Source organism: Cnephaeus nilssonii, assembly GCF_951640355.1.
Source record: "Cnephaeus nilssonii genome assembly, chromosome: 3".
Taxonomy (NCBI): domain Eukaryota; kingdom Metazoa; phylum Chordata; class Mammalia; order Chiroptera; family Vespertilionidae; genus Cnephaeus; species Cnephaeus nilssonii.
In genome coordinates this window covers 54,487,805-54,504,496 of record NC_137074.1, presented here as the reverse complement: position 1 = coordinate 54,504,496, position 16,692 = coordinate 54,487,805, and the positions used below count along the sequence as shown (strand labels likewise).

The following is a 16,692-nucleotide window of genomic DNA, read 5'->3' as shown; positions in this document are numbered from 1 at the left end:
CCATCCTCTGGGGAGAAAGACAGGCCTGCGGGATTGACCTGCGACCAGGATCTGCTGACCCGAGTCTGGGGTCAGGCTTCCGAAAAGGAATGACCCCTGAGGTGGCCCGGGGGCGATAAGAGAGGCTGCCTACCCAGGCTGAGTGAAAGATGAAGACCTTGAAGTGACCTCAAGCTCTTAACTTTAGAAATGAATTCTATGGATTTAAACAAAGAAAAACACAAAAAAACTTGAGACAAAGCCCTAGGGTCCAAGGTCTGAAGATTCTCATTCAATTAACTAAGTCAACAACAAGGCTTTCTGCCCGGGGTGCCTACCTTGTTCCTGGGGGGTGTCTCCCTGGCGCCTCCCTTGTCTTTGCCCCTTTCAGCCTTAGAACACGAAACACCCGGCAGAGAGGCTGAAGAGGAGACCCTAGCTGCTCCCTGTGGCGCCCGGGGGTGAAGGTGGGGCAGCCAGGACGGGGACCAGGCCGCCCTGTCACCCTAACATTTGATCACACCCAGAGAGGAAGCCTGGTGGCAGGGCTCCACCTAAGGAGGCCTGCCAGGTTAGCGAAACAATAAAAAAGCAAGGAAAAAACATCCTGGTTCCGAGGAGGAAGGGGAGAGGGGGCAGGAAGAGGGGCCGGCTACCGGGGCGGCGGGGCAGATTTAAGGCATGTGGCCTGGGCTTGCAACACTCCCTGGGCGTTGGCGGCCGACTGTTGTAAGTTCCGCGGTTAATTTAATCTACAGACCTGTGTGAAGTGGCCCAGGACACTAAGGAAATCATAGAAACATCATTTGTCTGGGAAGTTTACAGCGTCAGAAAATGCACACAGTGGAATGCTGCAGCCGCAGAAAGGGCCTGGGGCCTGAACTGGGAAGGGGGGAGGGGGGGGCATGGCCACTGTTGTCACTGAAGGGCGAGTGCTCACCTCGGCCCCCCAGGACCCTCCAGGCTTGGATACGTAAGAGCTATTTAAAGGGATAAATTAGAAGCTTACTAATGGACTTTTAAAATGAAGACTGGAAAACCTGACACTTGATTCAAATATAACCAATACATTAAAAATCAGTTGTAGGCCAATGCCAGCTAAGAAAAAAACAGATAAAACAGAGAGAGGAAAAAGGAAGGGGGTGAAAAGAGAAATAGAACAAAAGGGAGAAACTTACAGAGGGAGGGAGAAATGAAGCTGGGGAGGATGAAAAAGCAGACTGCCCCCACTGAGGAGGGGAACCGGTGTGATTGTGTGTGGCATCCGCTCCCTGCAGGCGCCGTGCTGAGCACCTCAGCCGCCCTGTCCCAGTTCATCCTCACGGCAGCCCTGAGAGCTGGGTGCCGCCATCACCCCGCTTTCCTGAGCTGCAGTGAGGGGAAGTGAACTGCCAAAGTTACACAGTAGAATAGGACCCCACCCAGGTCTGTCTGGCTCCAAAGAAGCCCAATTTTTAAAAATACAGCAGTAGGGAAAGAGTGAAGGATAAGAAAGGCAAGAGCAAAACAAAGACCGAGAGCTTCCAAAGCAGCCACAACTTCAGACGAGGAAAGCCAGGGAGGGCGGCGGTCTCCGCAGGCGGGGGACCCCCGCCGCAGGCTCCCCCGCACAGGGAGCATCACAACCTCGACAGCCTGCGCAGCTCACGGTCCAAATGGAATGAAGCGCCGACAGGAATCGGGAGAGGGAAGGAAGAGAGGAGGGGGGAGTCGACGGTGATCACACATGAGTAGAAAAGGCGAGGCAAAGCCGAAACTGGTTTGGCTCAGTGGATAGAGCGTCGGCCTGCGGACTGAGGGGTCCCAGGTTCAATTCCAGTCAAGGGCATGTACCTTGGTTGGGGGCACATCTCCGGTTGGGGGGTGTGCAGGAGGCAGCTGATCAATGTTTCTAGCTCTCTATCCCTCTCCCTTCCTCTCTGTAAAAAATCAATAAAAAATATTTTAAAAATAATTTAAAAAAAAGAAAAGGCGAGGCAAAGATGGCTGAGGCCTTGAATGTGCGACAGAGACGTGGGTGAGTTAATAATAACCAAAGGGAGGGTGGGTGATGGCGGAGGAAAGGGTGACATGTCTGCATTTAAAACCGTCACCTGTTGTGTGGATGGATGTCTGGCAGGCAGCTGAAGGCAGGGAACTGGACTTCGGAAGAGAAGGCAGACAGTTCTGAAAGGCGCCCCCTCAAGGAAGATGGGTGAAGCCATGCTAAGTTTTCCCTCCACGCCTCGTTCCTTTATTCCTGCCGTCCTATCCACCTGGAATACCCTGCTCACCTTCCCCTCGGCCTTCTGGCAAAACCTGACTCATTTCGCACAACCAGCTCAGACGCCACCACTTCCAGGAAGTCTTCCCAGAGACAACTCTCCCTCGCTATTCCTTTGTCTTGTTCGCGTTTCCATGTCCCTTATGGAAGACTGTGGCTCAGGGGAGGTGCTCCATAAATGTTCACCGAACTGAGCTGGAGGCGGAAGGCCACGGGCAGAACTGTGAGCATCCCAGCAGGTGGGAGGGAGGAGTGGGCCAGAGTTCACCACGGCAACCAGAGGAGCCGAGAGGACAGAGGTGAAGGACTGAAAAAGGCCACTGAGGTTGCCTCGCGTGTTCTCCCTCTCCCCACCGCCTCTCCAACCTTCTGCTCACCCTCCAGCATCTACTTTCTTCATGAAGCCCCACCTCACTTAGCATGGTCCTGACGCTGTGTGTTCTGGGAAGCGCTGACGACACACGCGCACGCGCGCGCACACACACACAGCACGTGTTTACGAAGCTTGTCCACGTGGATTAATTCATTTTACCCCCACAAAACCCTGTGAAGTGGACAGAACTGGGATGATCATTCCATTTTACAGACATGGACCCAGGCGCAGAGGTGAAACGCCTGGCCCAACGTCATAGCTCCTTGTATTGTGACTCAAATTGCTCGCAATGTCCACACCTCAAATTGCGTTTGCAGTCATAATTATATTTGTTCTGCCTCAAAAGCCTTGTTAAGGAGCAAAAGAGGTACTATTATGACCCCCATTTTTAACAGGTGGCAATTAAGACCAGAGGCATGAGGTAGCTGCCCAGTGCCAATGAGCTGGAAAGTGAAGGGGTTAAGACCAAAAGTCCTCTGACCCCAACAGAGCTCTTTAGCCCCCACTGGCATCTCCCTTCCCTAGCTCTTCCAGCGGCTAATGATTCCTAACAAACCCCAAGAATTCACCTCTCCAATGGATAGGAGCCTCTTCAAAGTGGTCCCATTAAGACATACCTATTCCAACAATGCTGATTGCCCAAGTTGGATTATCAAATTCTCCAATACTCAATAGAGCCTGCACAATACTCTCCAGTTTCCTGAATTTTCATCCCTCGACAGTGGATTTGGATTCTTTTGGAAACAGACAAAAATTCAAAGCCCAATCTAGTGACTGATGCAGGAGGTGGAGGTGGGGACCCTATTTGGAATCCAGAAGGAGGTTTCATGGCAAAGAAACACTAGTGAGTCCCTGTGGCCCACATGCGGGCTCTCCCAACTCCTTCAAACGCTTTGAGGCATGTGTCAACACCTCCAAAGGTTCTGAGCAGAAGGGGAGCACTCACCGGCCACACAGGTCCCAGTGTGATTGATTTTTAAAATATTATTATTTTGCAGCAAACCCTCACATCCTGTTTTTATCGAGTCCTAATTGCTTCATGTGTGTTAATCGGGTCTCCTCAGATGATTACAGGTGAGGACTGTGGCATTTACTTTTTCTCACTTCAAATCTTGCTCTTTCCGCTCTGCACCTGAAGCTAAGGATGAAGAGAAAGTTCTAGGAATACCAAGGGGTGAGGCTGGCAGGGGTCCTGGGAGAGGAAGGACCAGGTGACAGAGGTCCTTGGGAGGTAGACTTGAGCCCTTTGCATTCAGAGCTTGCCACCTGACCAAGAAGCCCGGAGACGTGTGGGTGCTGTCAGCAACGCGATGGTCTGGATAAGTAGACATTGGTTTTAGTAGCATCATCGTTCCCAGTGCTTGCAAAACACTCCTGCCCAGGCCCTGAGCAATCCGCTGGGCAGGGGTTACATGACACTTACATTCCCTGAGTGAGGCCTAGAAGTAACCCATTTGACGGATGAGAAACGGATGGCACAGAGGCTGAATAACCTCCCAAGGTCCCACAGCCGGCAAGTGGCACTGCTGGGATTTGAACTGAGCAATCTGGCCCCCAAGCCAGGACCTCCCAGGTCGGTGACTGCAAAGCCAGCAAGGCTCTTATCCACACCCTGGAAAAAGGTGATCCCAGAAAAAGTCTCCCCACATCGCCTCACCCCAGGGCCTATAGGAGTGACACTCGCCCCCAAGTTGAAGCTGTTTCTGTCTCCTCCGGCCACTCAGGGAAGGAAAAAGAAGTGGTTTTCAATACCAGCCTAACATACGATAATCACTCGTCATGACCTTGTGCAAAGACTATCCTTCTGCCCTAGCCGGTTTGGCTCGGTGGATAAAGCATCGGCCTGCGGACTGAAGGGTCAAGGTTCGATTTCAGCCAAGGGCACATGCCTGGGTTGTGGGCTCGATCCAGTGTGGGGTGTGCAGGAGGCAGCTGATCAATGATTCTCTCTCATCATTGATGTTTCTATCTCTCTATCCCTCTCCCTTCCTCTTTAAAATCAATTAAAAAAAAAAAAAAGAAGAAGAAGAAGACTATCCTCCCACCAGATTACCACCAGCATCTCTCCCTGCACTCTTGCTACTCCTTCCTCCAATGTGACTGCTTCAGTTCGATGGCCCAGGACGGTGCAGGGCCAACTGGGGAGCTTGACCTTGGCCTCTGGTCTCTTCTTACCGTGTCTTCCTCCTTGGTCTTCATTTCCCAACTTAGCAAAGATCCTGAGCAGAAACTTGTCAAACTTATAAGATCCATCTCCTTGCCTCCAGCCACCCAACTCCATTCCAGCGCAGGGAGGTGGGAGTCACTGCTATTCAGGGTCTCCAGTGAGGTCAGAGCCTCCCCTCAAGCCCCCACCAACCCCACCTGACCTGTGAGCTTTCCCTCAACTATTCTTACATGACAGGAAAGCCAGAATAGTTCCACGGAGCACAAGTACCCCAGAAACAAAATACTGAAGAAAAAACAAAGTGTCCATGTTTAACAGCCTCTGTAGACTTGGCAGGTGTCTTGCCAGCTCCTTATGACAGGAATCCCAGGCCGCGTGGTGCGGGCGTGACTGCAGTACCACGAGGCAGCTGAGGCTGCAGGCTGGACAGATGCTCCTTGGGCTGAGGCCCGTGCTAGGCACCAGGGAACGAAGATGGATAGAACCTGCTGCTTCCTCTCAAGGAGCTGGAGGTCTAGCAGGCTCACCTGCAGGGGTACACGCAGATCCTCTGTGAGGCGCCTTTCCTCCACCCTCCGCAGGCTCCCGGCTCCCGGACCCTGAGCTCAGAAGCCAGGTGCTGGTCTCCTCACACTTCACGCCAGCATTGCGGAAGTCGGGAGGTTCACAGGACCAAGGTGGGCCCTCGCAGGAACGGAGCTTTTAGCTTGGGATGGACCAACCCCGCATTTCATAATAAAGAAAGAGAGGCCCAGAAGTGGATGTGATTTGCTCAAAGTCATACTGATGAAGAGGATGAGCCAAAACTTGAACTTCTGGGCCAGCTTTCACCTCTAGCCACTCCGGGCTGCTGGAGTACCATTTCCACCCCCAACTGCAGCTCTGGCCGTCACGATGGTGGTTGTGAAACAGCTTCACTGGTTTCCAGCACCTTCCAGGACTACCTGTGTCTGCGAGTTGGCTGGAAGCATCTGGATTTATCACATAATCTCCCAATCGACGGTGACCTCGCATTTTGCATCATGCCCTGAACAAAGACACCAAAAGTTTCTGAGCACCGAGTGAGATTCACCGACTCTGGCTGGAAATTAACTAGGAAAGATGAGGCCAAAGAGTGGACCTCTGGAATGATATGGAAGCCTTCTCTTTCCTCCTCATTTTGGAAATAGGCTTCTCCATCATTTAATGAACAAAGATGGTCCTTTTAAGGTCCCTTCTGACCCTGAGTCTAGAATTCTCAAAATGTTCTTATAGACCTAAAATCTAAAATCTAATTTTGCCCAGTACTCCACAATGTAAAGCATCCATCACTGCCAATGAAATGGCTCTCATTTAGAAAGACAGAGGTCCCTGTGGCATTCTCTTGTCCCATCCCAAATTTTGCACTCCAGTTCCTTCTAAAACACTGCTTGCCTCCTATCTCGGCACTTTGCCAAAACACTTTGCTAGGCTGCCTCCCTGCCCAGATGCAGTCACCTCGACACACCCACGGCAAAGCTTGCCAGATTCTCCAGAGGAACCCACTTCCACCAGCAGTGTCCACCAGGCTTCCTGCTCACCCACTGAAGCATCCTCTTTCCACCTTGCCTCGGACCAGCCCAAGGAGTTTCAGGAAATGGGGTTAGGAGAGCAATGCTGGGATGGCCCCCCACACAGCACTATCAGAAGACACCTGGGTGGAAAAGAAGGATAGGAGAAAGTGCTCTGTTTTAATCAAAATGTCCAGTGAAAGTATTATTTGGTACAATTCTAAGGGACCATTTGGTAGTGCTGTCAGCATCTTAAATTTTCCACATCCAGTAATTGACACTAAGCCAATAATCAGGTACAGATACAAAAATTGATGTACAAAGATGTTCATCACAGCATTATTTATACTAGTGAAAAACTGAAAAGAGTCTGTATATCCAATAAAAAAAATAGCTAACAAACAAAAAAGAAGTTATGGTGTAATGCAACAGTAGTTATACTAGATATTCATATGGATAAATAAAATTTTATATTCCATATAAATGAGAAAGAATAAGAATTGCTAATGTTTTAATATACTTCTAGTAGTTGAAATATAGGAGATACTTTATTTGTTTTTCTCCTTAACTTCCAAATTGTATAACAAACACATAAAATGTTTATAACGAAGAAAAAAATTAATTAATGTTATAATTTTTAAAAAGCAAAGATGACCACACAGTCCTGCTGGTGTGACTCAGTGGTTGAACAACAACCTATGAACCAGGAGATCAGGGTTCCATTCTGGGTCAGGGCACATGCCTGGGTTGTGGGCTCGATCCCCAGTAGGGGGCATGCAGAAGGCAGCTGATCAATGATTCTCTCTCATCGTTGATGTTTCTCTCTCTCCCCCCCCCCTCCCTTCCTCTCTGAAATCAATAAAAATATTTTTTGTGTTTTTTTTTTTAAAAAAAGATGACCACACAGCTTGGAAATACCAAAATGTGAGCACTTTAACCTGAGCCTAAGTCAAAAAATGTCACCTCAAGGCCTCACTGTTGACTGATGGTAAGCCAGGCCCCCCTGGGCTGAGGGTCCCTGGTCTGGCAGGGGAACCAATGTCAGGGAGCAGGGCCCTGCCTGAAGGGAGAAGCCTCCTCACCCTCTGACAGCTCCTGGGCCACGGAGGGAGGCAGGAACACAAGAAAAAGGCAGACACTTCAGATACTTACATCCAAACCCTGGGCTCCAGAGACCCTCCCCCGCCACAGCACCATGGGTACCATGGACGCCACCCCACCCCACAGCAAGAACACAGGCCTCTCTGCTCTGCCCCAGTGGCAGCCCTGCCCTCTCCTGCACCCAGAGAAGACTGTCCAGTCCACTCTCCCACTCTTTTGGGGGGTAAAGCTCAGGAAGGTATTGACTAGCCTACTCCATGTTTTGATGATCCGGGAACTTGAGGATAGCTCAGTCAGGAAGATTACTGCAAGCATGCATTCCTCTCTCCACCTCCAACTTTGACATCTGGACCCATTTTCTCTTTGAGCAATCATTTATTCAACCACCACCATGAGTGCTTAGCATGGCTCAGGCATGGAACTAGCCCTGGCTTCCCACCATCACTTCCTCTGGTCTTCCCACGGTCCACCCTCCACATCACTCCTCTGCTGAAACCCCTCCATGGAGCCCAGAAGACAATCGGACCTCCTCACTGGGGTTCTCATGGCAACTACATGACCTGGCCACCTTGGCCTTCCTTCTCTCCAATCCCAGACACCCAAGCTTGTTCCGGCCTTGGGGCATCTGCACTGGCTGGGAGGCTGGTTCCACTCCAGGCAGGGGACGCCATGTGCCTAGTCTTCAGGACAGGAAAAAGTCTGACGTATAGAGAGTGGTCTGGTGTGGTTAGAAGAGGGGTGTGGAGCAAGATGAGGCCAGAGGGTTGGCAGGGTCGGATCCTGCAGACCTTACATTCCAGCAGGGAGTCTGGATTTTATTCTAAGTACAACGCAGAGTCCTTGGAGGGTTTTCAGTCCGAGAGTGAGGTGACCTGAATTACATTTTAAAAAGATCACTTGGGCTTCCGTGAGCATGGATTAGAGGGAGAGCAGCAGTGCACACAGGGAAAAGAGAAAAGAGGAGTGCAGACAAAGAATAATCTAGAAACAGAATCTACTGGAGAGGAAGGAAGGAAGGAAGGAAGGAAGGAAGGAAGGAAGGAAGGAAGGAAGGAAGGAAGGAAGGAAGGAAGGAAGGAAGGAGTGGGTAGAGGGTGAGGAAAGGAGAAGAATGGAGGGTAGCTTCTAGGCTTCTTGTTTAAGTAACGAAGTAGATGATGTTGCCAATTTCTGCGGTGGGAAGAGTGGGGAGTTGACAACAGGTTTAGAGGCTGGGCATCAAGGGTGCTGGTTCTCCCTGACTTGCCTCTTTCGTGTCACTGTTAAACTGTGTCCAGGGAGGGCAACATCTGCCGTCTCCCACACGGTGAGCACGCTTCTTCCTGAACTCTTAAAGGCTCCCCTCAACCTCTGGGAATCAAATCCAATGGCCTTTCCTCAGGCCTCATGCTCCCCTGTCTCCCTTTTCCTGATAACTTGGATAGTGCCCGGATGAGACAACAAGTCCACACGGATACACGTCAAACTGCATGTCCCTTCACAGACCGTCACATTCTGGGCATAAACTGGGCCCTATATTCAAACCATCTGCCAAGCCCCGGCCCGATCCAAACTGCTCAGCCAGCCCTCACGCGCCTTCAGGCGGGGCTGGCTCCCGGGCTGGCGCCACTTCCTCCCCCACCAGCCACACTGACGTTCTCCACCCAGTCGGAGGCTTCCTCTTGTCCTGTGGCTTCAACCCCTCCAGGCCGACTCCGGCCCGACTTCTCCCCAGTTCAGCTCCACATTCCCAACCGTCCACAGATGCTCCCCCTGAGACGGGCTACAGCCTTGGCGGGGAGAGCCCCGGAAGCTCCGGCGGCCTCGATGGCACGCCAGCGCCTCTCCGCGGTCCCAGCATCCCCACCGCCAGGCGGTCACCAGGGCCTCCTCCTCACCCTTTTAAACGGCCCTCCCATCGCTCCCTCTCAAGGTCCGCTACCCCCATTCCAGCACTGTTTTCGGTCTTTTCCTCCCCACGTATGGATGCCATGCCTGCCAACATTCAACATTTCTGCAAAACTACCGGCTGTAGGAAGGGCAGATCTGTATGTGGTTCATCCATGGGGTCCCAGTACCAAGCACAAAAGAATAAGGAACAAGCAAATGATACCACCCCTTCCTCAAAAGCCATCTCAATGCAACGTGACAAAAACAAACGCCTTAATCAGGCCTCGAAAGCCCCCCACCACCTGCCCGGAGCCTCCTTTCCCGTCTTGTCTTCAATGAGTCCAGTTATCCCGGAGCCCAACTAGTCTCCCCAAGTCCTCTCCCGGCCCCAACCCCACCTCCCTGGCTGCTGACCACCTCCATGTTAAACGTCCTGAGCTTTTTCCTGTTTGCGATTTTGCTGGTGCCAATGCCCTCCTCACCTCTGTCTACCCATACCCCAGTCAACTCGGTCTTCGCTCGGAAGTCTCCCCGGACTACCACCCCCAGCAGCCTCTCAGCAGCCCATCTGCCCGCACCACTCCTTCGGTCAGTGTGATCTTCCTGTGACTTTCACTTATGAATCACTAATGCATCATTGCACTTTTTAAAAAAAATATTTTTATTGTTTACAGAGAGGAAGGGAGAGGGATAGAGAGTTAGAAACATCGATGAGAGAGAAACATCAATCAGCTGCCTCCTGCATACTCCCTACAGGGGATGTGCCCACAACCAAGGTACATGCCCTTGACCGGAATCGAACCCGGGACCCTTCAGTCCGCAGGCCGACGCTCTATCCACTGAGCCAAACCGGTTAGGGTCATAATTGCACTTTTTACAAGTTTGATGTTTGTGCCTTCAAAACACTGCCTGTTCCCTGGGGGTATGGTAGGCTTGCACTGCAACCTCCCTACCACCTGCCACAGCCTCCTCGTCCATAGAAATGTAAATATTTTCTGATTTATACATCAGTCAGACGTGACACGGACTGAGACATCTGCCACACTCCAATCTTAGTCCCTACTCTCTAAAAAGGGGCACAAGCAAGGGTCTGGAAAAGAGAGGAAGAAGAATGTTGCACTGGAGGGGATCTTAGCGATTAGAACAACGCCTCCCACTTTACCGATGGGAAAACCGAGGCTGCATGGCATTGTGAAAAGCGCAAATCAATTTGGTCAAACCGATTCAAACTCTGCCTCCTCCATTTACTGTGTGATCTAACCTCACCAGCTCTCAGTCTAACTGGGATGAGGAACGGGCAAGCTCCCACCACAGGTACGTGCTCAAGGCATGAAGTCCAAAGAGGGACCAACACCGATCTCCTTCCCTGTCGCTTCCCTAGGCTTCTTCAAAGGGAGAGGCATTTATTACAGCCGAAGCCAACGTTTATACAAAAGGGGTCTGGGGGCAGAGGGGAGCCACTGAAGAAGGCAACAAGGGGCTCATGAAAACTCGACTGCCATCTGTTCTCCGCTTTCTTTCTTTCGAAGCGACTCTGAGACTAGTCAACTCCAAGCACCGTGCTTTCCGCCAGCTGGGCAGAGCTGCTGGAAGGCGCAGGGGATCACCGGGAGGGCAGCGGCTGCCTCCAGGACGGGGAATGCAGTCACTGCCCGGCTGGGCAGCAAACACCTTCCACTCTCCCTCTGCCCACACCATTCAGCTCTTGGGCAGAAAATAGCAGTGCAGCAATTGCACCCACGCCGAGGGAAGCAATAAAAGGGTTTTTGCCAGGTTAAAAGGATGTGGCTTTTAAACACACACAGGCATGGAGAGTCCCTTTCCCCACACCCGTCCTTCTATTTGGGACACCCTCCATCAAAGCAAGCAGGCTTCTCAGGAATCCCCACCACCCCCACGTCCCCCGGCCTCGGCCAGGACAGAGGTGGCCGAACTCCTAGAGGAAAGCCTGGCTGCCTTCCGCTCCCTTCCCTGCGGGGCTGCCTCTTGCCCAGCCCCGGTTTTCACGGCCCCGTGTACTGGCTTCCCCAGCAGCTAAAGCCTAATGACAAAGTTGGCCCACAAAGTTACAGCAATTCAGGCGACAGCTATGTAACAGCCCAGAAGGGACTGGGCTCAGAGCGCTTCCTTTACCCCAGGGAACTGCATTTTTCTACGATTATTGTTCCTTGGGCTGGCTGCTCAGCTCCTCAGCGTCATTTCCCTTTTTGGGCGGGAAAGTTCTTTCCTCCTGCATTGATTTTCATTGTGACTTAAGCCTCCCCCTCCCCTCATCTGCAGACCTCACAATTAAAGCATGGCCTATAAGTTGCAAACATCAAGGCATATAAAAACCAGCTGAAATCTGTGGCTTAGAAGCTCTGGGTTGTTACACACACACACACACACACACACACACACACACACGCAGGAGTAAAAGCAAATCCCCAGGACTTGTCATCCTCTCTATCTCCAATGGCTGAATTACCAGCAACAACTTCAGCTAAAGAGCCAGAGAGGTGAGCACAAAAGCTTAAGGACGGCTGTGGGGTGGGGTGGGAAGCTACTCTTCCTGGGCCTTGCAGCCAACAACCCACAGACAGAATGCAAGTGCGGTCACTTAACAGTGAGAACCTCGACTTTGTCAAGAGGAGGCAAAGGACTAGAAACGGCCCCAGGGAAGAGAAGGATACCTCCCTCCGCCCAAGCCAGAGGGCCAGCCTCTGACCAGGAGCATTCCTGCAGCAGAAGGGGCTGCAAGCAGCTTCCCCAACAATCAAATGAAACACATTCTTTGTTAGACTTGGGCTCATTACCCGCAGGAGGGAGCACCTCCCCAAACACACAAGAAAACGCTGGTGCACAGCCTGGACGGCCATCTGCCGGCTGCTGAGACGGCAGATACGCCCATGGGACGCAATGTGGACCAGCGGGCCTCTGGAGGCCCTTCAGCGTGGAGACTGCTGCCTTGGGAGCTAACTGAATGTGCCCTGTGATACATGATGGCCAATCCAAAAGGGCCCAGAGAAAATCCTTGGGGGTTATTAGGAAACTCAGACTCACTGAAATCAGGCAACGCAGTTCTCTTGTTCTTTCTTTCCCGATGAAGTGGCATTGTTTGAGGCACCACCAGAAAACAAGCACAGGTCATGCCCGAATCCTCCGTCATGCTAGTAGCTTCTAGCGGGTTTTCAATAGGTAATCAATTTCCTCTCTTCTAACCCAGGTTTCTAACATCCCCCTTGAGATCCAGCCTTAGATCGCCCTTGGGCGGTCTTCATGGGGCACCAGGACAGACCCTCCTAGGTAAGAGACGGGTTGGACTACTCCCTCTCCTGCCTGCCTGCTCTCTGGGGCTCCCCTGTGCATCCCGCCAGATCTCAGGCACCTGAAGTCCCCATCGCTCTCATCTCCCAAAAGGAATCAAACTGGGAAGGTTGTAAAGCCAAGACTAGCAGAGTCCTCTGCCGAACCTGTGAGGACAGGTGGGTCACTTAAAGCAGAGAGGGAGTCCTTGGCTAGAAGAAAAAGCTCAGCCCCAATTCTCACCTGCTGAGTCCCCTAAACCAGTTTCCCTCCACTGCCCGGGTCCCTGTAACACCTAGCTCTCTGTGACTAACCCCTAGCTTTCTGAGACGTGTCGGGATTCCCAGCCATAAGAAAAGGAAGGATGCCCTAACTGGTTTGGCTCAGTGGATAGAGCGTCGGCCTTCGGACTCAAGGGTCCCAAGTTCGATTCCGGTCAAGGGCATGTACCTTGGTTGCGGGCACATCCCCAGGAGGGGGTGTGCAGGAGGCAGCTGATCGATGTTTCTCTCTCATCAATGTTTCTAACTCTCCCTCTCCCTTCCTCTCTGTAATAAATCAATAAAATATTTTTTTTTTAAGAAAGAAAGAAAAGGAAGGAGACTCATGGCCAGCTCCATCCAGCCAAAAGCCCCACCACCACCTTCCTGCAAGGCATCATCCCTCCCACCCAACCCCTAAGAAGATGAGGGCCGAAGCTAAGAAAGCCTGGTTACCAGCCAGAGGAACCAGTCTTCCATGCCTGGTGTCTCCTCTGACATGGCCTCAGTCCCCTGCGCTCGCTCCACTTACTCACAAAATACTACAGCGTTCCTCTGTTCCTTTCCTAGTGCAAGAAAGCCAGGAAACGTGCTCCTTTATGTTCTTAATTCCTTCCCCTGGAACTTAACACAATGTGCGTTGTAAGTCATTTACAATCGGAGTCCCTGTGGGTGTGTCTCCAGCTGGTCTTCCGAAGCTGGTCTTCCTCTCCCTGCCCTTACTGTTCCTCAGTTTCTCCATCTGTGCCAGTGACTTAGAAATTCCAAGACAAGGTATTTTGCAATGATGGGAGTACTACTGAATATGGAGTTGAGTTTTCACTGGAGGATCAGAGTTCTTTTTTTTTATATACTCCCCCCCCCCTTATTGAATTAGAGGAAGCTGATTCCTATACCACAAAGTTTGTGTGATGTGGGAAACGCAAATGAAGTGCGAACTAGGGAGATAAAATCTCCACCTTCACCTAAACTCCACATCAGCATCTGGCGTTAGAAGCTTGGCCAGGGTAACCCTGGGAAAGCCTGTGCTGTGTCACTCACAGGAAGGCACTGGCTAACACCACCACATTGCTGACTTGGTTCAAAGCACTTTCCATTATTTTTACTTTCATTTTGTCACATCATCACTAGGAGGCCAGGAGGAACAGGGATCATTGCCTCCATATCACAGACGGAGAAACAGATCTGAAGAGGGGGCATCCCCAAGGTCACAATGGTATTATGGCTGGAGTTTCCCCTCGTCTTTAGCATTTCTCCCAGACCTAAGGAAGGAACTGGATGAAAAGGAGCGGAGGGGCGTGGGCAGGTCCTCGGCGCAGGTCGGACACGGGCTGTGTATGTAGAGAAAGGAGAGGAAAAGGCCCAGGGACAGTCCCGTGTCAGCGTTTGTCTTGCAGGGGTTCGACCTTGCAACCCCCCCCCCCGCCCCGCCCCGCCCCCGCTCCCCCAGTCCTTCAGCTTTTAGAGTGAACCAGTAGAGTGTTTTGTTTCCCGTTACATCCTTTGTCCTTTACAATATCCCAAGGACTGGAATTCTGTAAAAATTAGTTATTTATATCTGAAAGTCAGGCTCTGTGCCTGAAGAGGCCACTTCTTTATCTAGAGGAAAAGAATTGAATTGGGGACAGGACAGGCCGGACGTCATCCCTCAGAGAGGTGGTAGAGGCGCTTGGGAAGGTTTGGGGGTTTCCCCTTTTCTTTCTTTTTAATGGGGGTGTGTGTCTGTGGGGTTGGGGGCCCGGGGTACACCATGGGAGATAAGTTTTCTTCCAAGGGGTGGAGGGAAAACAGGACGGTCACACCCCCCAGCCCAGCCACCAGCGAAATCGTCTAGGAAATCCACTCCACCCGCTGGTGCCTCCCCCCCAGCCCGCCCTCGGGCTCCCACGTCCGCACAGGTCAGCGGGGCCCCCACCCGGGCGGGCGGGCGGGCAGCGCGCAGGGGCCTAGGGCGGGGGGTGCAGAGCGGGGCGCGCCCACGCCCCCAACCCAAGGCTCGCAGGGCGCCGGCTCCCGGCTCTCACTCACCCGCGCTCCCGCCTCGGGGGACAGCGGCGTCCGGCGCAGGGGCCGCCCGGCGGGGTCCGGGGGGCGCGGGCCCGCGGCGCGCCCGGGGCGGGGCGGGTGGCGGCGCCCGCAGCTCGTGCTCGGGACCGGGCTCCGGCGGCCGCGCCAGCCCCGCGCCTGCGAGAGGCGCCCCGCGGGCCGGGGAGGACGGCTGGCCCCGCGTCCCGGGGGCGGCGGGCAGCAGCAGCGGCAGCAGCAGCAGCAGCGGGAGCGGCGGCGGCCACCGCGAGGCGCGCGGCGAGGCCATGGTGGCGGCGGCCGCCCGCGCTCATAAGCCCGGCGCGCGGGGCGGGCGCGGGGCGAGGGAAGCGGCGGCGGGTGCCTGGCGGGCCGGGGAAGTCGGCGAAGTGAGGCTGCGAGCGCAGTCTCCGCCTCAAAAGTTGTGGGGGAGCCGCGGGGGGGCCCGGGGGCCGGGCGGGCGCGGCGGAGGCGGCCCCGGCGCCGCTACATGCTAATTAGCCCCGGCGGGTCGCGGGGCGGGCGGCTCCTCCGCGGGTTGACATCACCCGCCGGGCGGCCGGGCCGGGGGCGGGGAGAGGGCAGGAAGGGGGCGGGGGCGGGGCGGCCGGCTGGGACCACGCGGTGACAGCCACAGAGCCAGTCAACTTCACACACACACACACACACACACACACACACACACACACACACACTCGCGTTGTTTTGCATTTGAAAAACCCAGTCTTCCGAATCAGGAACCAGAATTTCCCAACTCCTTCATTGCACACAGTGAAAAGCAGGTCCTGGGTGATGAAATTCGCACGAACTAGACTTTACCAAGTGCTCCGATAAGGTGGAGAAGTGGGATCCGTGCCCCTGATCCCCAACCCGGGCGTCGCCGCCCCATACTCATTTGAAGTGTCCCCCCCCCCCCCCCTCCGGCCCCAGCGCCGGTGCTGGGTCCGCTGCTGCCAAGCCTAACGCCTCACCCTGAGGCCAGTGCGGGAGTCATCCTCACCGCGCCCTCTCAAGCCTGGACTCCATCCCCATTCGACCACTGCCTTTGGCTCACACCAGAGGTTCTGCAGAAACGTCCCCACCAGGACACCCAAGCAGGCGGCAGGGAAAAGAAAACTGTGAGTTCAGGCACTGCTAGGACAAACTCCGTCAGGAAAAGGGCTACAGATCGCAAATTCAACAAAAAGACACACAGAAATCACTGAATTTTACATGGCAACCTTCAGGGGAGAGAGTCAAAGATTTGGTGTAAACAGATTTTCTGCTAAATAAAGTCCTTTATGGGTCCATATCCCCTCCCTCTCCAGTAAATAAATGATAAAAATGTCTAATGTTGGGGCTGCAAGCCTCTTCATTTCTAGGTAAAGAAAGAGGGGCTCAAAATGGAAAAGAACTTGCTCAAGGTTCTGAAGCTAGACCCAAAGGTGCATGGTCACGGGGCATCATTAATTCTGGTCCCTTCCCATTATTCAGAATTTGCAGTAATTCAGACAATGTCTCCACTGAAATGAAAACCGGAGCTCCTTGGGGATCTCATCAGTTCCATTGGGGGGCCCGGTTTGAGCACCAGATGCTCAGGAAACTGAGTTTGGAATTCCCTTCCAGGCGTGTCTCGCCACCATCTCTCTGCCTTCTCTGTTGACATCCAGAGCTCCGCAATCCACCTCCGGGGGAACGCGCAGATCAGGGCGTCCCGGGCAGCTGCTGATGGACCTAGGCCCACTTTCTGGTGATTCGGTCCAAGTGAGTCCCTGGGCAGAACACAGGAGGATGCTCTGTATAAACAAGCTCACCTTAAAGAGGGGAGCGAGGAGGAACAATTAGGGTTTATTTTGTTTTGT

At 53.2% G+C, this 16,692-nt stretch overlaps 1 protein-coding gene across 1 annotated transcript in view; it reads right to left on the bottom strand.

Moving 5' to 3' along the window:
- The window catches only part of HEG1 (heart development protein with EGF like domains 1), an 85,923-nt gene extending 70,538 nt beyond the window's left edge, over positions 1–15,385 (bottom strand). Inside the window, exon 1 of the mRNA XM_079767149.1 lies at positions 14,855–15,385. Coding sequence (XP_079623275.1) covers positions 14,855–15,140 — 286 coding nt within the window. The 5' untranslated portion in view covers positions 15,141–15,385. The remainder of the gene's footprint in view (positions 1–14,854) is intronic.
- Positions 15,386–16,692: the final 1,307 nt, after the last annotated feature.